The following is a 24,553-nucleotide window of genomic DNA, read 5'->3' on the forward strand; positions in this document are numbered from 1 at the left end:
GATGGATGGGTAAGCACAATGTGGAGTATACCAATGGCAGAACATCAGTCAGCCTTATAAAGCAGGCGGGCCAGCCTGCGGCTCGGGGGTTGCGCCGCTGCATGGGAGCCCGCAGCCCACGTCACAGGGCCTGGGTCGGGTCCTGGCTACTCCACCGCTGACCCGGCTTCCTCCTAACACACAACCTGCAGGTGTTGGCTCAAGTACTTGGGAGCCCGCGGCCCACGTGGGAGACCCAGATGGAGCTCCTGGCTCTTGGCTGCAGCCTGGCCCAGCCCTGGCTGTCGTGAGCATTTTGGGAAATGAACCAGCAGACGGAAGATGTCCCTCTCCCCACCCCCACCCCCTGTGTTTCTCTGCCTTTCAAATGAAATGAAAATAAAACTTTTTTTAAAGGAAGGAAATTCTATTTTTTGTGTAAGATGTATTTTTTATTTGCTTGAAAGGCACAGTTACAGAGAGAGGTCTTCCATCCACTGGTTCACTCCCCAGTTGGCTGCAATGACCAAGCCTGGGCCAGGCCGAAGCCAGGAGCCAGGAGCTTCTTCCGGGTCTCCCATGTGGGTGCAGGGCCCAAGCATCTGGGCCGTCTTCTACTGCTCTCCCAGGCCATGATAGCTGGATCAGAAGTGGAGCAGCCGGGACTCGAATCAGCGTGCATGTGGGATGCCGGCATCATAGGCGGGTACTAACCTGATACACCACATATGCCTGAAACTGTCCCAAAAAGAAGGAAATTCTGATGCGTGGGGCGCATGGATGGACCCTGAGGACATCGTGCTCAGTGGAAGAAGCCAGGGGTGGGGGCACGGGGGGCATTTGGCTTGGTGGTTAAGACGCCCGCATCCCTTATCGCAGTGCCGGCTTCAAGGCCAGACTCCACTCCTGACTCCAGCTTCCTGCCAGTGCGCACCCTGGGAGCCAACGGCGACGGCTCAGACCTCGGGCCCCCGCCACCCACGTCGGAGCCCTGGATTGAGCTCCTGGCTGCTGGCTTTGGCCTGGCCCAGCCCTGGCTGCTGCAGGAACCTGGGGACTGAACCAATTCCTTCTGTCTCTCTCTCTCTCTGCCCCCCTCTTATCTTTTCAAATAAGTTAAATTTTCTCAATCTTTTATTTTAAAAACCAGCCCATCAAACCCCCCGTTCCATGTGCACGAGGTCCCTAGAGACAGGAAGTGGGAGGGTGGGCGTCCAGGGCTGGGGGTGCGCAGCACAGGTGGAGCTTTGCAGAGGACACGTTCTGGAGGGGTGGGGGGTGAGGACTGCACACGGCAAAGGCCGTCCAGGCTGCTGGACCGTGCACTTGAAGGCGGCCGCGATGGAAGCCCGGGTTCTGTGTGTTTGACCGCAGTGTAGGGCACAGATGTGAAAGTGGCCGGGAGGGGCCTGGCGGCGCTCGCGGCACCATGATTTATTCTAAGAGCACAGTTGTGGTTTCACGAAGCCACAGCCACTTGGGGGCTACTCAATTTAAATAATAACACATAGCGCCAGGAGGGAATGGGGAAGGAGGCGGAGGGACAGACTCACAGACTCGGAACGGGAAAATCCAGGCCGTCCCCGTGCTGTGCCCGTACCGGATGCACTTGCCCGGAGGCGCCCGAGTCCCACCGCGGGAGCTGGGAGCGTGGGAAGTGTACACACGCGTGATCGTGGCCACTCCGTGAGCGCTGTGGCCGGCCCACCTGTCCGAGTTCTGTGGAGGGGCCTCACGGTCTAAGAGCCTAGACTGCATTGGAGGCGGAAGCACACACACACACACACACACACGCGTGCACACACGTGATCCAGCTTCCTGGCTGCCCGAGTCCTCCCATCCAGAGGGGCGGCCTCCACAAGGCGTCCTTAGCTTCCAGGTGAGCCTGACAGGAGAGGAGCCCGTGGCAGCTGAGCCCAACTCGGCTCCCCCGGGCTGGGAAGAGTGGGGGCTCGGCTGCTGCTTTCCTTTCGCGATTCCCCTGGAGGCAGGAGGGCCGGGCGCGGTGGGCCCTGGAGGCGCGCGTGTGGCATCCTGGCTCCTGACTGCCACGGGCGGCAGCACCCCTGGGGGCTTGTTGGAAAGAGCGCTGGGCCCCACTCCGGAATTTCTGGGGCCTGGGAATCTGCATCAGGACAACTCTGGGGGCAGCTGAGCCTGGGTCCTTCTGAGGCCGCACCTGAGAGCACCTGGCTCAGGACCCGTGGGTCCAAGTGTGGGCCTCGCACCAGCGCTGGGGCGATGAGAGGTCCGGTAGGAATGCGGGTTCTCAGGCCCCCTCCAGCCCCAGGCCTGCTGCGTGTGAATCTGTGCCCTGTGGGAGGGGAGGCAGCACGCCGCCTGGCGTGAATGGTGCCCGGATGACGGAGCCGGAGGGGGCCGCCTGGTGTGAATGGTGCCCGGATGACAGAGCCGGAGGGGGCCGCCGCCTGGCATTTTCTCTGTCTAGTGGTGCAGATACACACCACGGAGCTGCAGATGGGCACAGTGTGCAGGGCAGCGCCAAGGTGTGCAGGCTGGGTGTGAGTGGGCCGGGTGTGCAGGCTGGGTGTGAGTGGGCCACAGCGCGTGGCCCGGGTGTGCAGGCTCTGTGTGAGTGGGCCACAGCGCATGGTCCGGGTGTGCAGGCTGGGTGTGAATGGGCCACAGCGCATGGCCCGGGTGTGCAGGCTACACCACATAGCCTGGGTGTGCAGGCTACACTGCCTAGTCTGGGTGTGCAGGCAGCATTGTGTAGTCTGGGTGTGAGTGGACCACACCCTGTAGTCTGGGTGTGCACGTGCTACACCGTGTAGTCTGGGTGTGCAGGCTGCACCTCATAGTTGGTGTGAGTGGGCCACACCCTGTAGCCCGGTATGTAGGCTGCACCGTGTAGTCTCGGTGAGTGGGGGCTGCACCGCCGGGGTGTGAAAGCTGCCCTCTCTGATGCTCCCCAAGGACCTCGGCACACTTCCCCCTCGTCAGGCGACACGGGACTCTGACTGGTTTCTCTGCCTTCCGCCCAGCCCCCGGCCCAGGTTCTTCTCTCCAGGGGGAACCTGTGTGTGCGTCTCCAACGTCCATCACACAATTGGCCTAGAATAATCCTCAGATGGGTGTCGGAAAAGGGATTCCTGCTTGGCTACTTCCTGGATGCCTGGGTACACACCAGGAGCTTCCTGTGCGTTGTTTCACACATTTGTTGTAGAATTGCTGCAAAACCCATTTTGTGGACTGGTAAACTGAGACCCAGGCAGAGCGCCTAAAGCATAGCATAGTGAGGCTGTGCCAGGGGTCAGCCACGTGCGCCTCTTTCCCGCTGTGCTCCCCAGGGAGCCCGGGCCAAGAGGGGAGGCAGGGAAAAGTCTTAGCCCGGCCTCACCCGTGACAGTAATCGAAGGAGGGTGCCATATGTCAGAAACAGCCTTGGCCCAGGCCAGGAGCACCAGATGGAAATTTCTGGAGAATCTGGCCAGCGAGGCTTCCCCCATCTGCACCCGGCCAATGTCCCCACTGGGCAGCAGGCCCACCCAGGACCCGTCCCTGGAGCTCCGGGGGGCTGAGAGACTGGGGCTTGGTCAGGCCCAGATCTGCCTCTGCCCCCGCTGTGAGTTGTGAGCCGCAGAGGGGCCGTGCGGGCAGCTTCAGGGGTGCAGGTGGGCAGGGGTGCGGAAGACCGGAAGCCAAGTTGCTTCCAGGTGGAGACGGCCCCCGGCAGGCAGGACACGAGGGCCCCCGGGGGCTTCACCCTGCTCAACCTTCCATTCAGGACAAGGAGCATCGCTGTTGTGTGTCTGGGGTGAGTCAGATGCCTCTTGTGAGAAGGGCTTGTAAGTTCCTCAGTGAGTCTGTTTAAGGACAAGTCCTGCACACGCGGGGCCGATCCCTGGCCGGCCCGCCCGGCGACGCCCCCGGCCGCGGTATTCCCTCCCGGTGGCGGTGGCAGCTCCTCACCGACTCCAGTCCATCCTGCAGAGGCACTGCTCAGACGCAGCCGGTCACGGGGCTCGCACGACGCAGGAGGCGCCAGTGAAACGGGTGCACGGTGTCAGGGCACGTGCAGCTCCCCTGCACCCATGCGGACCCCAGCCCCTGCGGCTGCAGCCGGAGGCCCCTGAGCTGCTTCCGGGGCACACTCCCCACCCTCCGGCCGCGCGCGCGGGGCCTCTGCTCGCTCTGCGGAAGCCCGCCAAGCCCGGGGCAGTTTCAGACGGAAGCCAAGTTGTTCCTCCGGCTACACCTGTGGCACCCGGCAGCCAGCAGGTGCCTGTTTGGACAATGAATGAAAGAAGGGGTGGGAGGGGCTCAGGAAGGCCCCTGTCACCCGTACCCCGGGATTCTTTACACCCCCGACTGCGGTGGCCTCACAGGGCCATGGCCAGGGAAAGATGGGAGAGGGGTGCACGGCTCCCCGCGTTATTGTCTGCCACAAACCCACTGAGCCGTGTGTGGCTCACAGGCAGAGGCCCCGCGCCACGGGGAAAGTGGCCAGAGTTTAAGCCGTGTCCCAGCATCCCGGCTACGTGGCCTCAACACACACAGGCGCCAAGGGCTGGAGGGACAAGGCCAGAGTCAGGAACGGAGCAGGCTGGCAACTGGCGCACTGGGGTGGAGAGTCCTGCAGCTTAGGGGGCTGGGCAGGGGCGGGCGGCAGATGGGTGCTGCCCTGCTGGGCTGCATGGCCCCTCATCTTGCCTGCGGAAGTTCCGACACGTGGGAGTTGAGACCCACGTGCCCAGTGAAGCGTGGTGACCTGGCGATGTCAGGCCTCATCAGAGTCCCATTGTGTGATGGTGTTTCTATCTCCAATCCTGGAAGGGCTGGCGGCCGGCCGCGGGGGGCCGGTTCCATCTGCAGTGGGCAGTGGGGCCTTGACCGCTCTTCTTTGCCCTCCCGTCCCCACGAGCTGGTTCCGCAGGCAGGAAAGACACACGTGGCACCTGCTCAATGCCCAGCCCTTGCTTCTCCCACGCAGCATCTCAGTGTGGCCATAGCAGGGCAGGTGCCTGGCCCAGCGTGCTAGGGACACCAGGCTGGGCCCAGTTAGGTGTGGACACAGCAGCCTTATGGGGGCACCCCCAGCTCCCCCGGAGAAGAGCAGCAGGACAGCTGCCAGGCACATGGTGTCCGGGATGGCTCCCGTGAGCTCTGTTCCCCCGTCACAAAGCAGAGCAGAAGGCGTCCACCACCGTGTGCCCCGGGGCTGACCACCCCATGCCAGAGGCCAGGACAGCGGAGCTGAGCGCAGCCAGACAGGGCGCTCGGGGGTCAGTGATGTGGGCTGGCGTAGGGGTGCGGAGGAGCAGGGTTGCCGTGAGAGCCCAGAGGTCGGAGCTTTGGTGGTACCTTTGCCACTGTAAGGGCAGGCGCTGCCCGCTCTCGGCCTCAACTGCCCTGCCTGTAACACGTGGGTGTCCTCCAGTTCTGTGGCGGCAGGACGGGACAGCCTGCCAGTGAGCTGCCCACCGAGCGGAGCAGCGACCCTGCAAATAGCTGATCCTGGGCCGAGCCTCACTCCTGCCCTGAAGACTTACAGCAGAGCAATGAAGAGGCGCAGGCGCATCTCTGCCCAGCACCTGCTCTCGTGAGCAAGACGGGGCCACCCTGAGGGCTCAGGAAGACGCAGCCCACAGAGCACCTGCCCGGGCCTGCTGCCTCGCTCGCCCCGGCCTGAGTGCCACTTGGATGATGCAGGGGTGGCTCCTGCACGAGCGCAGAGCTCAGCGCGCCGAGTTTCAGCAGAGCTCACGAGAGCGTCGCGAGAACCTGGTCACCCACAGCATCCCTGTGGTCCTGTGCTGGCCTCTGTACAGGCCTTCCCCCCACCGCCGCCCCGCAGCAAAGGAAAACCAACGACAGCCCGAGCTCAGGGGACTCCACTGCAGACGCCAGGGTCTCCCGGGAGGGCCTAGGGGTTTAGCAGGAAAAGGAGAACCGCCCAGACCGGGGAGACAGCAAGGTGGGGGGGGGGGGGCTCCCAGGAGTCTGTGGCATGGCCAGGCGTTGGAAGGAAAGGGCCAGGGGCTCCGAGCCAGGCCAGGGCTCTGCTGGTGAGGGCAGTTGGTTTCCTGCCCTGGAAGCTTGGACCACAGGGAGGCATGTGGAGGGGGTGGGGTGGGGCCTCTGGGACTTCATGGCTCACTCAGTTCCCTGGCAAAGGAGAGAGGCCCCTCAGCCGGCGGGAGCTGGGAGTAGGCTCAGGCGCACTGAGGGAGGGTCTGCGCATGGGGGCCCGGGGGGACAAGTGCGGCGCAGCCCCCTGAGCACGGCACGGCACGGCACGGCACGGCACAGCACGCCCTGCCCCGGTTTTCAGATGTCGCTGGGGCTGCAAGAAGGAGGCACCGATGTGATCTCCCGCACACCCCCACTCCCTGCCATCACAGAACTCAGGCCCACCCTGGTCACCTCGCGCCCCCTCCCAGCCCCCGCCTCAGACCCCGCCCTCCAGGCTGCTCCGAGGGCTCGTCCCGCTCCCGAGGCAGCCACGGTCCGTTCTGGGCAGCAGCCGGAGCTTTCACCAGCGTGGGACTGAGGCCCCCATCTGAAAGGGACCCTGATTTAGAGCGAAGTCTGCCAGAACCTGGAGCCCCAGTCCCCCTCCCTCCCCGCCGTGGTGGGCAGGGTCTGGGAGGAGCGCATCAAAGACCCCGAAAAGCCACTTCTGAGTCCTCCCAAGCGGGTGCCCCAGGAGACTACTGGGGCGGGGCGAGGGAAGGAGCCAGGTGGGACCCAGGCCTTTGAAGTCTCCCACGTGGTGCGGGGTTCAAGAGCAGAGGCGAGGCCTGCTGCTCCCTTTCAAGGCTGGGACGTGAACAAAACGAGGCCGCCAGGCGTTCGTCTCTTCGGTGGAGGTTTTACAACGCGCCGTTTCTTCTGCCATAGGAGGGGGGCGGACAGCCCGGGTCCTGCCAGGCACAGACGCTACTGGGCAGTGGACAGGACCCGGGGTTTCCCCTAAGCCGTTTCCAGCGTGGCTCCTGGTGGCTGCTCTCCCTTTACCCTTGTCGGGTTATGGAGGGGGAGAGTCAATCTCCAGTGTCTTTCTTTTTAACATTTACTGTTTATTTGGAAGGCAGAGGGAGAGGAAGAGAAGGAGGGAGAAAGATTTTCCATCCACTGGTTCACTCCCAAATAGCGGCAGGGACAGGCCCAGGCTGCAGCCAGGAGCCAGGAACCAGGAACTCCGTCCGGGTCTCCCACATGGTTGGCAGGGGTCCAAGCACGTGGGCCGTCTTCTGTTGCCTTCCCAGGCCCACAGGCAGGGAGCTGGGTCAGCAGCAGAGCAGGCGGGTCTCAGCAGTCAATAAGGGACGCCAGGATCACAGGTGGTGGCCTCAGTGGCTGCACCACAGCCGCGGCCCCGGGAGCGCCTTGCTGAAGGCCAGCCCCGCCTCACAAGGGCGCCACAGCCTGAGCTGCCCTTGCTCGCGCCCCACTTGCTGGCACCCCCACAGCTGTGGATTAAAACCTTCCCCGCAGCAGGCAGAGGGCGGACGCAGCCCCTGCAGAGGCACAAGCCCTGGCCGTGTCCTGCCGGCCGACTCACCGTGTGGCCTGGCCGCTTGCTCACCGTCCGAGCCCAACCTGAGAAAGGAGGTGCCCGTGCCTCTGGCCTGGTGCCTGGCACATGGAGGAAGTTCCCGACGCTCCTCGCCGGTCCCCTGGGGGTGGGGGCAGGGAGGCTGCGGTCGAGAACACATGTTCTGCAGTCGGGCATGCTTGGAAGTCTTAAAAAACTGTGGGGAGTGAGACTGAAACGCGTCGTATGGGGTGTACACACAGGGACAGTTCTAGGTGGTCTCGCCAGGCAACAGTAAGAACCAAGGATGGGTTTTGTGTCCTCGTGGATGGAGCCGGGTTCAGGGTGACTTGGAGACTGTGGATTTCCCGAGGCAGAGGGGACCCCAGAGATGCCCCGAGGGCTCTCGCCCACCCCTTTGCTGCATGGACCCTCATCTTGCCTCCTCCGGGGGGCTGTGTCCTCCAGAGCTTGCCCAGGGAGAAGGTGGGTCTAGGTCCGCTGGGAAGCCAGACCCAGCAAGCCCCAGGTCCCCACCCAGGGAGGAGGCAGGGCTGCCCCTGTGAAACAGACGGACTCCGAGGGCCACCGGGAAGCCACTGCCCTGGTGTTAGGCAGCTTCTTGTTCCCATAGCAACGTACCTAGCCAGGACCCCTCGGAAAGGAAAACCATTTATTTAGGCTCAGGCTCTGCAGTCACAAGATCCGAACAGCATGGGGCACGCCCCTGCGAGCGACCCCGGCTCCGAGTATATCGCATCTGCATGTCCTCTCTCTCCCCCGTCCCTGGAAGGCCACCAGGATCCAACGTGGGGCCCCGCCCCCATGCCCTCGTCTAGCCACATCACTCAAAGGCTTTGGAGTTTAAACGACTGGGTGAGTTGAAGGGACAAATCCTGTTCAGACAGTAGCCACATGGGAGAGCTCTCTGGATGGAGCCACAGGTACAGGGCAGACCGGAGCAGACTGGAGCGGGACACACAGCCCGCACCGCCGGTCTTTCCCTTTGCAACGTGCTGCTGAGAGAGGGAGAGAGAGAAATAGCTGAGGGGAGTGAGGAATTAAAGAAGGGCTGTTTGTTTAACACATTCAAAGCTACTGGGCGTGAGCCAGGGGCATGACATAACAATTAGGAGCTGGGCTCCTGAGCCAGCCCACTGGGCTCAAATCCCAGTGTCCCCAGCAGTAGCCAAATGGCTCTGGGCGCGTGTCCACCTTCTGTGGGCCTCACTTTCTTCCCCAGTGGAAGGGATAATCACCACGGCCGCCCAGAGCCATTGTGCAGCTTAACTGAACCAAAATAAAACGCGGGGCGCCGAGCCCCACACAGTCAGGTCCAAGACGGGCCGAGAGTCACGCGCGGCTAAGGGGGCTGCTGTGGTGTAGACGCGCCAACCCAAGAGGTGGGAGTGACAGCCCAGACCCCAGCGGGGCCCAGCAGGCAGCTGGCTCTGCTGCTGGAACGAGAGGCAGGAGGGCGAGTCCTTGTATCGGCAAACACCGGCCGAGCCCTGGGCTGCATCACGCCGGCCCCGGGGCAGGCACCCTGCACCAGAGGCCGACCACGCATCCAGCGCGTGAGCACTGTGCCGAGCATTCGCAGAGGGCGAGGGGGAGGTGTAACTGCAGGTGCTTGGGCGGGGGAGGCTTCTCTACACCCGTGACGTTGCACTAAGACTTGAGGGCCGGGGCTGAGCCGTGGGGAGAGCCACAGCCTGCAGTGGCTGGCAGTGTGGGTAGGGGGCCGTGAGAGGAAAGACTGGGATCTTCCTCCGTCCCCCCCAGGGGCCGTGCTTCCGGAAGGCTGAGTGCGGGAGAGGGGTCACACCCGGCACCGGTGACCTACGTCTACCATAGCAGGGCCCTGTGGCCCACGCTGCGTGTACAGGAACTGCGGAGCTGAGCAGGGCCCGGGCCTCACAAGGCGCTGGTGGGGACTTGGATTGCAAGGGGGCAGTGGTCGCTGGTTGCAGGGAGCCGCCTGCCACAGGTGCAGCCTGGGCGCGATGCAGGAGTGGCCCTGGCCGCTGCGGAGCCGCAGCGTGGGGCGAGGACAGTGCAGCCACCAGCACCTGCACAAGAGGCCTCTGCCCACAGCAGCAGGTAGCTGCACCGTCTTGTCTCGGCCGCTCGGCGTCGGGGTTGGGTGTGGGGACCTTGGCCGTCTCGGCGTCTGTGTTCCCATCCATCTCCGCCCTAAGGTGGAGGCCAGGCGCCAAGCGAGCTGCTCGGTGCCCCCGTCCACTCTGGAAGGCTGTGGCCCCGCGCGTGTACTGGGTCGCCCCAGGAGATGGGTGGCGCACAGCTGCATGGAGGGGAAGTTGGGGACGGGGGCGTGAATGCTCAGAAACGCTGGGTCCGTGCCTGCTGACCTGCAGGTGGCCGTGCACGTGCTCCTGAGAGCAGCGGGAGCCGAACCTGAGCCTGGGGCTCCCGGGACGTTTTCTGACCCCAGCAAAGGCTCTGATGCCAACCACAGGAGTTTGAAATCACACTCACATTTACAGCGAAGACAGAGGGATGAGCTGAGCAGTCAGCCAGGAGACCTCAGGGCAGAGACGGCCCCTGGGCCCCGTGGCACCCACGGAAGTCCAGGGCTGGGCCTGAACTGTCACGGAACGCCAGCGCCATGGCTGCAGCTGCACCAGCCCTGGGCTGCTGTGCCCAGCGGGGCCTCCATCGCTGTGAGGTTCAGGAGCACAGGGCCAGGGGTGGCCGAGAGGTGGTGGAGCCCGTCGGGAAGGTGGGGGGTCTGAGCTTTGTCCCCCAGATCTTACGCTGATGGGACTCGGGGTGGACGCCCTGTCCAGCGACGTGTCTGCAGAGGCTGCTCTGGGGAGGAGTTGGCTAGACTGCGTTGTTGGGGCGGAGCCCAAGCTCCAAGTCCCCTGGTGGCCCTTGGGACTGTGTGTGGATTCGGGGCACTCACCGAGCTGGGGTGTCCCCTGCTGCCTGTGAAGCTGTCACGTGGGGGCCCAGCTGGCCACGGGGAAGGGACGGGCCATGCCAGCTTTCATCCAGCCAGAACTCAGCCGTAGGCGTCTCCTCGCTTAACCTCACCCGCGGGAAGGTGCTGTGGCACCCAGGGCACAGAGGGCGTGTCCGGAAGACAGCCGCAGCCCATACTCGGGTGAGCTCATACCGATGCCGAAACAGCCTCTCAGAGCCGCGAGGGCCGGCTCTGCTGGAGTGCGAGGCCGCCTGACCGTCATGATGGCCGGACACTGACTTCAAACCCCGATTTTATAGCCAACTTTCTGTTACCACAGCAGAAGGCCTACGAGAGCTCAGCGTATGGAAAGGCTCCCAGGGCCGGAGGTTCACAGCTCGAGACGGAGGCCCGTGGGCTTGGTGACGGGGGCAGAGTGTCCCATGGCAAGGGGGACACACGTCTCTGTGTCCATGTCACTCTCCACAAAGCCCCCGGGTGCTTGGGCTCCGCCCCAACAACGCAGTCTAGCCAATTCCTCCCCAGAGCAGCCTCTGCAGACACGTCGCTGGACGGGGCGTCCACCCTGAGTCCCACCAGCGTAAGATCTGGGGGACCCAACCTTGATCACGTGGCCTTGGGGACACACGGCCTCCAAACCACAGCACCAGCTAGGCAAGACCTCCCCTGCGCCCCAGCGTAACTGCAACCTTCGCATTCATAGACCTAATGGGGTGTTTTGAGAGAAATGTTACACTTGCTTATTATCGCACTGCTGATTGGAAGCCTGTCTTCTCTCTCGTAACTGAGTGCCTGCATATGTCTTCGCTGTTCCTCATGGCTCACAAAGCCTGCAATGTTGCCCTGGCCTTTGAAAGGGAAGTTTGCCAGCACATCCCAGAATACCCAGGGCTGCAGCCGGCGTGCAGGCTGGCCAGGCAGGCACGGCCCCTGCACCTCGGGGCCACAGCCGGGGGTCCCACTTCGGCCCAGTGGTTTCTCCACCACAGGCCGCGGTGAGGCCTTCGCCAAGGACCACGTGGTGGGGCTGCTGAGACGCTTCCACCGGGCTGTTGGGGTCGGAGAAGAAAGACCAGGGCCGGCTGGGACGAGGTGGTGGCCCCTCTGAGAGTGACAGGAGGCGGGACTCTCTGAGAGTGACAGGAGGCGGGATTCTCTGAGAGTGACAGGAGGCGGGACTCTCTGAGAGTGGCAGGAGGCGGGCCCCTCTGAGAGTGGCAGGAGGCGGGACTCTCTGAGAGTGACAGGAGGCGGGATTCTCTGAGAGTGACAGGAGGCGGGACTCTCTGAGAGTGGCAGGAGGCGGGCCCCTCTGAGAGTGGCAGGAGGCGGGACTCTCTGAGAGTGACAGGAGGCGGGCCCCTCTGAGAGTGACAGGAGGCGGGACCGTCTCCTGTGTCACGGTTGGTAATTGGTCTCCTGTGTGTCCAGCCCTTGCTGACCTCTGTAGACCACGGACTGTGCCTTGTGGAACTGCCCCCCCACTCAGTGGGCTGTGAGATCATCTCCTCCAACCTCACGGCGAGGGTCTGTGCCGGACTGGCCCACACTGAGGCCTCCCGTCCACCTGCCAGGTCCCGTAGCAACTCCACACACGAGGCAGCACCGAGTTCAGAAAGCCCCCGACCGTAAGCTCCTGGCACGAAAGGCCCTGAGCCGCTGGGGTCACAGGTGCCAGCTGCAGGCCCGGCCCGCGGCCCCCGTCTCTGCGCTGCCACGGCTCCTACAACGTTGGGCTCCTGGAGCAAGCCAGCGCCCAGGGGAACCTTGGAAGCCTTGCTCCGAGCCAACAAACGCAGGCACAGGACAGATGCTGTCCGTAGCCACTCACCTAAATGTCCGCAAGAGGCAAATCCTGGGTTTAGGGAGCGGGATGGGGATCCGGGGGGAAGGAGTTGGGCTGGGGCCGGAGGTGTACGCTTGATGGCGCAGAGGGCTGCGGCGAGGGTGACACCGAGTACGAGTGCATCGCCTCGACCGACCCCGCCCTGGAAGTGGTGAGGACGGCAACTGCTCTTGTCCTTCACTACAGCAAAACGCCAGGGAGAACCTTCAAGCCCCTGGCCCTGCCAGAAGCCCCCGCTCCGTTTGCGGGACCTCCTCCCAATCACACTTTCCCGCTTGTCCCTTCATGTGCCCTGGGGTGTGAGCAGGCAGGGACCCCGGGGTCTATGCGGAGACCGAGAGAAGCCCCTCAAGTGAGGAGGAAGAGCCGGGCGCGAGCCCGCAGGTGGAGCCTTGGCCTGGTCTCTCCGGACCAGTGGGCGGCTCACACTGGGCCCCGCTCTCAGTGAGCACCGTCAGCCCCTCCATGAGCGTTTTCTAAGCCCGGGTGCCCCAGCAGAAGCCGTGGGCCAGGGGGCACCCACACAGTGGGACACTGGGCCAGGCAGACGCCACGTCACAGGGTGCCCCGAATACACACCGGGCTCCTACCTCGGCGTGCCCCCGGGAAAATGGGCTGGAAAGTGCCTGCTGGCGCCACAAATGTTGAAATCCGTGCACTCGAGGGGTCTTCAAAACAGCACATGGCAAGCGCAAATTTTCACACCAAAATAAACTTAGCTTTCAACCACATTTTCCATGCAGCTTTCCAAGTGCCTTGTACGGCTATGACTTGTCTACTAAATAATCCTTAAGGACAGGTGTTTGGTGCAATGGTTAAGACGCCACTTGCAATGCCTGCATCCCACAGTGAAGTTGCCGGGGGCCCAGCCTGTGCGCGATTCTGGCTTCTTGCTAACGTGCACTCCCAGAGACGGTGCTGACGGCCCCAGTGCTGGGTCCCTGCCACCCACACGGGAGACCTGGATGGAGCGCCCGCCTCGGCCTCACCCTGGCGCGTCCCGGCATTTGGGGAGTGAAACAGAATGGGAGATCTCTCTCTCTCCTATCCTATCCCTGGCTCTGCCTCTAGAATAAATAAATGAATATCCATCTTTTTAATTTGACTTAGATGCAGAAGCTTAAAAATTGCAGTTTTCAGTTTTGCTAAGTGCTCTTCGCCAAACAGATCCAGCTGTGCCGGTTTTCTTGGTCTGGCTGCGTTTTGGTGATTGTCTTGCTGATGTGCACGTCCAGGCAGAACCTGATCCGGAAAAACTCGCCCCCTCTCGGTCCACGTGTCACTCGACAGCCAAACCCAAACCCTCAGCCTGAGGCTCCCTGATCGGGGTCTGCCCACCCCCGGGGCAGCCGGACGGGGCGCTGTGTCTCCTGCAGGCAGAAACAGTCCACAGGGAACACACGGCCCACAGACAGCAGCAGAGGCTTGGGAGGAAAAGTCCCAATTACTGATGACATTTTTAAAGATGATTTATGAGGCCGGCGCTGCGGCTCAATAGGCTAATCCTCCGCCTAGCAGCACCGGCACACCGGGTTCTAGTCCTGGTCGGGGCGCCGGATTCTGTCCTGGTTGCCCCTCTTCCAGGCCAGCTCTCTGCTGTGGCCCGGGAGTGCAGTGGAGGATGGCCCAAGTGCTTGGGCCCTGCACCCCATGGGAGACCAGGAGAAGCACCTGGCTCCTGCCATCGGATCAGCGCGGTGCGCCGGCCTCAGTGCACCGGCCACAGCAGCCATTGGATGGTGAACCAACGGCAAAGGAAGACCTTTCTCTCTGTCTTTCTCACTGTCCACTCTGCCTGTCAAAAAAAAAAAATAAAGATGGGCTGGGACTGCACTGCTGGCTGCCAGCTCCGCCTCGCCCTCCAGGAGGGCTGGAGTCACAGCCAGGCACACCCATAGCAGCCCCTGAGGCCCGAGCCCAGCGCACCAGGGTCTCAGGGCTGGACTGGCCAGACCTGGAGCGGGGAACTGAGGGGAGGCATAGAGCAAACAAGCACGGGGTGTTAAATTGAAACGGAAAGAGCTTCGGTGCTGTGTGCCATTCTGAACTAGACTTGGGGGTCGAAGTGAGGCCCAGGGGGACAGCAGGGGAGGGACGGTGGGCGACGCCCTTCCTCTGGCCCAGTCAACGGCTGTGGAAGCGGAGACCAGCACCTGTTCCCGAGCGGGGTTGAGAACACGCTGTAGCCTATCAGGAAACAACATGTGTGTGTACAAACACACACATGCTTTGTATTCACAAATCTGCTAATCCTAAAAAAAGGGAGATGGAAAGAGTCACACCTGAAACCAGAGTGGGCTGGGCAGACTTGGCTTCCCCAGAGTCCCCGCTTCAGCGCAGGGCCCCCCACCCCGCCACCCAGCTGCCCGGTGATTTCTCCCGTTTCTTTGGGGTGTGCGGACGCCTTGGCTGAAACCCTGAGTCGGCCTTGGAAACCAGAGAAGTATGAAGGGCCCACCCAGACCACCACCTGTGACCCAGCAGGGACGCTGTCGGGGCTTTATCCTTGACGCACACGCAGCTCAGAGCGGGGCAGCAGGTGCACCTGTATTCACCCGCCCCCGCCTGCGGTGGTGAGAAGCAGGATAAACCGTGAGGCGAGCAGAATGGATTTCACAGAGCTGTCCAGGGGCAGGGGCTGACTCATGCTAAGGCAGATGCTGAGTCATGGTAGAGCAGGCGCTGAGTCACGCAGGAGCAGGTGCCGGATCACACTGGGGCAGGTGCAGTTGTGCTGACTCATGTTACCCTGTGGGGCTCCCCAGGGGAAATTAACCACCAGGGGTGCGATCCGCGGAGTGCGACAGGGTCTCCAGTGGGAAGCGGTGTTCAGTGGGGAGGCGGGGAGGCTCCGGGAGGCCGATGGCACCGCGTGGGAGTTGCACGTGCCGGAGCTCCAGGCCGAGAGCTTGTCCTCCCTCTGTGGTCCCCAGGTAGGCTGTGGGGTCTCCCTGCGATGGGCGAGGCCCTGGCCGAGTTCATAAATAACACTTCTCCTTTGTCTTGCAGGAGTTCCAGAGGCAGGGGCGCAATCAGATCGGCGGTGAGCAGCTTCCACGGCAAATCTAATCGGTTCGTAAATGAGATTTTGTGTTCATTTGTTTTTGCTGTAAGGCAGCTATTAATCTGCTTCCCTCCTCGCTGGATGCTGCCCTTCTTACTTAGCAAATAGATCTGTTTTGTTTCACTTTGGCTTTGCATTTCCCCAACCACTTCTGGGGGGAACTGTCGACGGAAGATCGCACGAATCGGCCCTAGGTCTGCAGGCCGCGGAGATGGAACTGGCAGAGGGGCTAGAGGGGCGTGCTGGGAAAGAGCCCGCCCACCCGGCCGCGCTGGGCCACCCGGGGGCCACCAGGAGCAGGACTTTGGCATAACCCCGCTGTGGCAGGTGGCAAGTCCAAGAGGCTAAGGTGAACAAAGCATTTGGAACTTCATGAACCCCTTAAAACACGCAGGAGGCAACTCAGCGCTGTGGGCCCTAATTAGTGAGCGTGCTCGCCCTCTGAAACCTGCCGGCGCTGGACCAGAAGGCTTTGCGACAGCCTTTCCCAGGGGACAGCGGATGCAGAGGGCACACACGTGCTTCGCTAGGACCATGGACCAGGCTCGCCCCCAGCCTCAGGCTTCTGAGACCCCACAGATCAGACCTTCGTCCCGTAAGCCCGGGGGAGAGCAGCTATGAAGGCAGGTGCTCGGTGACACGGCGCGAAGGCCCCTCCTCAGAACATCCTGCTGGGATCAGTCTGGGGACGAGAGACCCCCCCCCCTTTACCGAGCGACCCTGCCCTCCCACCCAGGCCCCTGTTGGCTCAGGCAGGTGTGGCCTCACTGGCTGGGGAGCACGGCTTCGGGGACCAGGCAGCCCTGGAGTCAGCGCGAGGTTGGCGAGCCACTTCCGCCGTGGCCTCAGCTTTCTCGCTGGGTTAGCGGAAGAGCCAGGGCCCGGGGGGCAGTGTCAGGGTGGGCCCAGTGGAGGCAGGGGTGCCCGAGAGGACGTGACACTCGGGGTGCCTTAGCAGCAACAAACGATGGAGGACCTCAGCCAGCCGTGCACGGCCGGGGTCGTGAGGGAGACGAGGGCAGGAGGCGGGGACAGGACACGCTGGCTCACTGACGGGCCACTCGTGGTCCACGCAGAGCACAGGAATCCTCCTGGCCCTGGGTGACCTAACCCAGCCCCTGCAGTTCACAATAAGGAAGCAGTGGCCTCGGGAGACCTTGCCAAGTGCCCTGGGCAGACAGCTGCAGAGCCAGGGGCAACATCTTCGAGACCACAGCTGGCTGCGCACGGTGCCGTACGTGGTGCTGCTCGGAACAGAGCGGAATCTTACCACTTGCCATGCCAGCCCCCACCTCCTGGGTCTGAGAAAAGTCTGGAACTGCTTTCGGGGGTTCTCAGCAGGTGCCCTCGCAAGCCTGCACGGAAGCATCTCTGTGGGTGCCCCTTCCCTGGGAGAGCGTTTGCCACCCATGTGCCCAGTGCCCAGGCACGGACGCCCCGGAGAGCCACAGACACATAGAACCTGTGACTCCAGGACAGGAGGTGGCAGCCAGAGGCGTCGGGGACGTGGGGGGCCGTGGCAGGGGGCTGGGAAGGGAGCGCATGAGACACAGCCCCTTTAAATGAATTTCTCATCTACCTGCAAAAAGCCAAAGGCAGCGCCGGGCTCAGATCTCTGAAGGATTCCATCTGTTTTAAACCCGGCTGTTGCATGGTAAACGCCGAGGACGTGGCCACTTGCCTTGAACTCTTCAAAGCTCCAGAAGCCAGCATCACAAAGCTGCTTGTCATTCTCCCTGGGAGAGGCTGCTGTCTGCACAGACAAAAGGAACCTGGAAGTGACCCACGTGCGCCTGTGAGCAGCCAGCGCAAGGCAGCCCAGCTCGCACGCCGCCTTTGAAGAAATCACTGTAACCTACTTCCTTAGAAACCTGCTGGCACAGATTGCAAGCCTCGGCTTCCGGGGGGAGTCCCCTGACGCCTGCTGTCCCTGGGGTGTCCCCAGAGCCACCACCCACCCAGGCATGCGCCAGGACGGACCTTAAATTCACATTCAACACCTACTCATTGAGCACCTGCTCTGTGGGGCCACCAGGGACGTGGGAATGAATGCGGGGACCTCGCTAGTGGGGACGAGGGACACAGCGACGTCGCCTGTGTCAGCGAGAGCGATGGGGGGGGGGCAGGGCTGAGGGAGAAGCCGCGGGCTGGGATCCACTGTCCGCGTAGTCTCCCTCCCCCTCCATGAAGCGCGTAGCCTCTGCTGCTAACGGAACCGCTCCGTGCAGAGCTTCGCAGCGCTGGCTCCAAGGAGAAACGTTTCCACGTGGGGCGGGAAGCGCTGGTGGGCGGGGGTGGAGAGAGTTTCTTGTTCCCTGCCTGACTCCACGCATGACGCGACGCGGGTTATACCTGGGGGAGAGACTGTGCATCCTACAGGATAAATATACCGCCTTTCCCTCTCGGGTAATAACTGCATTCACGCTCGTGCCGAGTTTACGTGCGAGCCTGTGCAAAGACAAAGCCATTAGGCTTGTCGGCGGCGCAGCCGATCCTGTGTACCTGCCTCTCTCGTTGCTTCCAGGGCTGAAGTCGGACTCAACGGCTCCTCGTCGCCAGCTGTCACTGACAGGAGCAACGTGAGCTTGAAGCACAGCGTCCGGCCCGCTGCGTCCAAGTGGAGACACAACCAGACGCTGTCTCTGCGGATCAGGTACGGGCGCTGGCCCCCTCCATCACCACGTCTGCCCCCCGGGAGGCAGGGCCACTCGCGAGCCACCAGTTAGCAGTGAACACCCACGGCGAGCCCAGCAGCCCTGCGCACCTGCCGCCACGCGGGGTGGGGTCCGGGCTCGGGAGGGACACTCAGGACGGCGGCAGAGGCCACAGGCAGGCATCGCTTCTTCCTTGGGCGCCCCCTCCCTGTGACAGTCCTCCGGCGTGCCCGTGCCCCCTTCCCGCGACACACACAGGAGGGTCTCTCATGGGGCAGTGAGAGCCTGGAGCCGGCCCCTGGGTCAGAGGAAGCCCTGTGTTGCCAGAGAGCAGCTTGGTCCTGCCCTGGCCAGTGAGGCCTGCACACTCGGGCAGGCAGGGCGAGCAGCCCCGGCTCCAGCATTCGGGGCACTTAGCTGTGACACATCAGCAGATACTGCTGGGTCTGTGCCAGGCTCGTGCTGGGGGCCCGGGGTGCTGGCTGAACCCCGACACGTGGGGCTGACACAAACACAAGCAAGGGCAGGAGGGGCGGGGCCTCATGCAAGCAGGGGGGCACGAGAGCTGCGCTGAGGAGAGCCGTTCCTTTGTGAGGGACCTGAGCAACCAGGAGGAGGTGGCCAAGGGCAGTGGGTTTTGCAGAGTGGCTAAGAGTTCAGCAGACATACCACACTACGTCCCACAGGTGGTGAGAAGTCTGGTGTTGGAGTTGGAGGATCGGAGTGGCCAGGGCCCAAGGGTCCAGACTTGGTGACTGTCCCAGGTCGTCAGCGTGGGGAAGGGGTCACAGTCCCCAAGCAGAGTCTGCCCTGTGGAAGAGCCCAGCCCAGGTTCCCGGGGGAGCTGTGGATCTGGGGACCGGGCAGCCGAGAAAGCTTCCAGGAGAACCCCTTACTGCCTCCGGGGTGGGCCTCTGCCCTGTCCTTTGAGGGGGTGGGAGGAGAGTGGCACAGCCACAGGGCCATGAAATGCCCCGCAGGGGTCCCCAGGGGTGCAGGGACAAATCGCTACCAGCTGGGGCTTAGAACCGCCGGCCCCCCTCCCCCCACACAGGAAGGCCGGTGTCTTATGTCTACTGATGGCTCCAGGCCTCCTGTGGCTGCATCACCCCAGCCCCTGCCTCTGTCACCGACCAGCTCCTCCTGCTCTCCTGTCACTGGATTCAGTGCCCATGCCAGGTGCCCGGGATGATCTCAGCACGAGGCCCCTGATTTAACCTGCACAATGCTGTTTCCAGCTGGGATGACCCCCCTGGGGTCCAGGAGCTGGGAGCTGGGAGACAGACACACATGGGGGGGGGCACCATTCACCCTGCACAGCCCCTGTGCCTGGAATCGCCCACCACAGCCCCCACTGGCCCCTTCTCCTGCCATTGCCAAGGGACCCAGGCCCCGGCCTTACGGGGACCCGGTGCACACACGGCCGCCTCTGGGGGAGCAGCGCTCCCCTCCGCCCCAGTCATCTCGTCCCCAGAATTATTCAGAAGGTTCTGCGAGTCATCTGGAATGCTGTTGAATAATTGACAGCAGGGCCTCAATAATTCACTAGAAATTCATTCGCTCGCGAGGTGTTTATGTCTGGGCGAAGGGGGCTCATTCTGCATGGAGCTGCTGTGGGGGAAGCAGCTGCCGGGCTCTCAGTCTCCAGCCCGGATGAGAGGCACGTTACCTGATCCTTCGTGAATAAAATCTGCTCTCTGTTTTCACCGCGAGATCCGAACCATTCGGCAGGATGCTCTCCCTGCTCAGAGAGCAATGCCAGCTGTTACCAAGGAGACCGGGGGGAGGGGGCTGTGAGGGTCCGGGGACCCACGCTGGAGTCAGCTGGCCTGGGGGGAGAGCTGTGGCTGCTTCCTGCTCCACAGCAGGTGACGGGGCCGCCCTGGGATATTCCAGGGCTGTGAGGCTCCCAAACCTGCAGGCCTTCAGGCCTCTGTGTTACCACCTGCGGGATGGGGCAGCGGTCCTGCATTCTCTCATTCCCAGAATGCACGAAGGGAGACCAGCCCCGCAGAGTCCCGGGACCCTCCGGGCAGCCCCTCTCCGTTCTCTCTAGCGTCTTCTGCAAAGGGCAGCCTCCAGCCCTAAGGCGCTACATCCCAGGGCAGCTGTCACCTTTCATGGGAAGAGGGCACAGCGCAGCCACCCCCTACTGCCCCCCGGGTCACACCTCGGCCATTTTTGGCCATGCCTGCCTGGAAGGCACCTGCTGGCCGGGCTGACAGCCCTGGTGGAGGGGTGGGGGGAGGGAGGATGGGAGAAGCGGGGTCCCACGGGGGACTTTGCTCACGCGTCCCCTGGCTCCCCAGGAAGCAGATCCTCAAGTTTCTGGACGCCGAGAAGGACATCTCGGTGCTGAAGGGGAGCCTGAAGCCCGGAGACGTCATCCACTACATCTTCGACCGCGACAGCACCATGAATGTGTCCCACAACCTCTACGAGCTGCTGCCGCGCACCTCGCCGCTCAAGAGCCAGCGCTTCCGCACCTGCGCCATCGTGGGCAACTCGGGCGTCCTGCTCAACAGTGGCTGCGGCCCCGAGATCGACACGCACAGCTTTGTCATCAGGTGGGTGCACCTGCCTCCCGGGGGAGCTCGCGGCCCCTGGTGCAGCCGAGGGGAGGGGCCGAGCCAGAGCGGAGGTGGGGCCCCGGGGAACCGGGCAGAGTTGGAGACGTAGAGCCCAGGGCGCTGTGGCTGGCGGAGCCCACGGCCCTTACAGATAAGCTCCACTGGCCTCCCAAAACCGGTCAGCAGGCCTCCCCGCTGGCCAGTGCCCTGGGCCGGTCGGAACCTGGGAGGCGAGGGAGTGACGGGGAGTCGCTCTCATTTCTCAGTTGCCTGGGCCATTTGAGTTCCAGTTACCGGCGGCCCTGACACCCCTGCCGCCTGCAGCGCAGATCTGCCCACACCGCTCTCCTGCTCTAGAACCCTCGGTGGCTCCCTGTCGCCCTCAGCACCGAGTCCCTTTGGAACCTTGCCCTGCTCGCCTCTCCAGGGGCCTGCACGGCGGGGAAAGTGCCCAGTCCTCCCATGCTGAGACAGGAGACCACACCGCGAGCTCTCGGGCCCCAGCCGAGTGCTAAGTCTCTGCCAGACGCTGCTACTTCTCCATCGTAGCTAGCAGAGGGGATGGTCTCAGGAGCGTGGGGGTGAGCAGGTCGGCCACGGTCCCCAGGGGAGGTGTGAGCACCGAGCTGGGAAGCTGGCATCGGCCCACGGGGCCCTGTGCTCACTGGACGGCCAGGCCCACCTGCCCGCATCCTCTCCATCTCGGGCTGCGGGCTGCTCGCTCCCTCATCCCCACCGCTCCTGGATCCCAGCTCCCACAGGCAGGCGCCACACAGACCCAGGGCTCCGGGACGCCCTGTGTGCTGGGGCCCGGGAGAGTCTGTGTTGGGAGAAGTGGGGGGGGGGGGCCTGGGTTTTGTGGGGCGAGGCGGAGTTCAGGGGAAGGAGTCCTCGTTCCCCACAGGGTCATGGTGCATTGTCCGTGGCAGGTGCAACCTGGCCCCCGTGCAGGAGTACGCCCAGGACGTGGGGCTCAAGACGGACCTGGTGACCATGAACCCGTCGGTCATCCAGCGGGCCTTCGAGGACCTGGTGAACGCCACGTGGCGGGAGAAGCTGCTGCAGCGCCTGCGCAGCCTCAACGGCAGCATCCTGTGGATCCCCGCCTTCATGGCCAGGGGCGGCAAGGAGCGCGTGGAGTGGGTCAACGCGCTCATCCTGAAGCACCACGTCAGCGTGCGCACCGCCTACCCCTCGCTGCGCCTGCTGCACGCCGTCCGCGGGTGAGCGCCCCTCGGGGTGGGAGCCGGGGGCGCGGTCCATCCCACCTCCGCCCCCGCTGGCCAGGACGCCACTCCCGGGGAAGCCAGGGGGGCCGGCAGGTGGGTTTCATCCCGGATGCCGATTCTGGCCGGCCGGCGCCTTCCTAAAGGGTCGTGTTGAGAGTGCTGCTGAGGCCACATGGCGGCCCGGGCCGTGGGAGCGGGGAGATGGCGGCAGGCCCGGCCGCCTCCGCCTCCGCCAGCCCAGGTGAGCGGGTTCCAAAATGATAAAGACAGATGCGCAGGCTTCACACGCGTCCCCTACATCTCTCTGAACTCCGGCCCCCGTGTCGGTACCACAGGGAGGGAGGTGACAGCCAGGCAAGGCCAGACGTGGCAAACACCTGGAGAGGAGCGGAAGTCGGCAGGGACCACAGTGTCGCCGTCTCTGCTTCCCCAGCCGCAGAGCGCACCCTGCTGGTGGGGCTTGGCCGTCTGCCCGGGGTCCCGTGGGAATGCTGCTGCCCACCCCCACCCCATGGGAGAGCTGGCAAGGGCTGGGATCCCCTGTCTGAGGACAGCTGGAGCATGATCCACATAACCGGTCAGCGAGGGTTCTCCTGGTTAGGCCTGGATCTCTGCTCCCCGAAGCGCTGCTCCCCAAGGTACCCCTGCCCCGTAGGAAGACCCAGGTGCGGCCGGAGGGAGGCTCATGTGGGCACAGGGTGGGCTGGGACCCCATCCCCGGTCCAGGAGGACAGCCCTGCCCTCCCCTCCCCCGTCACAGAGCCCATCGGCTGTGCCACCCTCATCTCAGGGACACAGGCCCCCAGCCCTGAACGCCGTTTCTTCCTGGAAGGAGGGAATTCCCGCGGCGGCTTGGGGGTCTGCGGGGATCGGAGGGAGGGGCTGCCCTTTGGCGAGGAGAGGACATGGACGGGGACGGGGACGGCAGGCACCTGGCAGGGTCGAAGCAGCCAGAGCTATTTCCAGCTCTAATTGACTCCCTCTCATCTGTCAAAATAGCATTAAGCGCCAGTAATAAGCCCTTTAAACAAACAGGCTGTTAATCCTGAGCCGGCATCGGCGCGCTCTGCAAGAGTTCCCGGGAGGCTGCAGCCTGGGTGGCTGGGGCTGGCTCTGGCTCTGTGCTCGGCGACAGAGGGGCGGGGAGCAGAGGCGCCAGGGCCTGGGAGTGGGGGCCTGCCGGCGTCCGCTCCCTCCGCGGGGCTGCTGGACCCTTGCAGACTGCGTGTCCGACAGGGCCTCCATGCCAAGCCGTGTGCGCCGTGAGCAGGGCTCCCTGCTGTCTCGGATGCCTCCCGGGCCTCACTGGAGTGCAGGGACAGGCCAGAGCATGGTGCAGAGGGACGCTCAGAGGAGGCTGGGGAGGCACCTGGGAGAGGCAGTGTGCAGAGGGAGGCTCAGAGGAGGCGGAGGAGGCACCTGGGAGAGGCAGTGTGCCTGTGCCTGCGTCAGGGCGCTCTGCAGGAAGGGACCCCCAAGGGCTCCAGTCCCAGCTCCTCAGCGGCTTGGTTACATCGTCATCCTCCACCCCTGCCCCGGCCCTCTCCGCTGCCTCGCGGGGCCCTGCCCGCCTCAGAACCAGGGAGGCGTCGCTCAGCTGTGCCTGCTGTGGCCATGGCAGCTGCCACACCACCTGGCGCACTGCCTGGTGAGGACAGGATAGGACTTGGCCCGTGGATGAAGAGGCAGAGGAGAGGCGGTCGTAGCCCTGTTGGAGCTGGACCCCTGCAGCCGTCGGAGCGGTGGGCCCAGTGTGGCCCAGTGTGGCCCGGTGCGGCCCAGTGCAGCCCAGTGTGGCCCAGTGTAAAATCTGTTCTCACTGAGCCCGGTCCTGGTTATGGGGTGTAGGGAGGGGAACTTACTTTTCATGATGACAAAACCGATGTCAAATTCAACATTTGTACGTACACATTTCACCCAGAAGGAGTTCACTCTTAGAAGAAAACAGCAAACTCTTCCTGTTTTCATTTGGCGATGGTCCCATGTGTGACACCCAAAGCACAGGCAACCAAAGAAAATCAGAGGGGCTGGCGACGCGGTGCAGGGGTCGAGCTGCCGCTGCCGACGCTGGCTTTCCACATGAGTGCAGGTTGAGTCCGGGCCGCTCCACTGCCGATCCAGCTCCCGGCCAATGTGCCTGGGAGAGCAGCAGCAGATGGCCCGAGGGCTTGTGTCCCTGCCCCTCCCTGCAGGAGACCGGGATGGAGTTCCTGGTTCCTGACATCAGCCTGGCCAGCCCTGGTTATTGCAGCCAGCTGGGGAGCGAGCCAGGGGCTAGAAGCTCTAAAGAGAGCTTTCTCCCTCTCTCTGTTGCTCTTTCCCATAAACAAATAAAACGTGAGCCAAGGACTAGAATAGACGCTCCCCCAACCGAGACACACGCACAGCCAAGGAGCGGGACAAGCAGGAGAGGAGACAGGCTGCGCAGCCAGCGGCACAGCTGGGAGAGGACAAAGGGACAGTAGCAGGTGCGGGTGAGGCTGCAGGGGCCGGGGCACTGCTGGGGGCCGTTCACGGAGCTCCAGCCTGCTGGCACCTGAGCGACCTCCTATGCGAATGAGGAGCCTGGTGCCCAGTTAGGCCATGCACGAAGCCCCCCAGACAGTGAGGGGCATGAGCGGGACCACGAGACCTAACACTGTGCACCAGTAGGGGAGGTCTGTGCCCACCCCGCCCTGGACGGTCAGGGCTGGGAGCCGTGAGCTCCGTGGGCTGGGAGAAGGGGAGGGGCCCACGGCAGGTAGCAGGCGAGATGGATGA

The 24,553-nt window shown here is 63.5% G+C and overlaps 1 protein-coding gene across 1 annotated transcript in view; it reads left to right on the forward strand.

Annotated features, from left to right (window-relative positions):
• The window catches only part of ST8SIA2 (ST8 alpha-N-acetyl-neuraminide alpha-2,8-sialyltransferase 2), a 40,617-nt gene that overhangs the window by 7,736 nt on the left and 8,328 nt on the right, over window positions 1–24,553 (forward strand). Inside the window, exons 2-5 of the mRNA XM_051835185.2 lie at window positions 15,286–15,348; window positions 17,865–17,993; window positions 20,304–20,561; window positions 21,494–21,787. Of these exons, the coding sequence (XP_051691145.2) occupies window positions 15,286–15,348; window positions 17,865–17,993; window positions 20,304–20,561; window positions 21,494–21,787 (744 nt within the window). The remainder of the gene's footprint in view (window positions 1–15,285; window positions 15,349–17,864; window positions 17,994–20,303; window positions 20,562–21,493; window positions 21,788–24,553) is intronic.

Source organism: Oryctolagus cuniculus, chromosome 12, assembly GCF_964237555.1.
Source record: "Oryctolagus cuniculus chromosome 12, mOryCun1.1, whole genome shotgun sequence".
NCBI lineage: Eukaryota > Metazoa > Chordata > Mammalia > Lagomorpha > Leporidae > Oryctolagus > Oryctolagus cuniculus.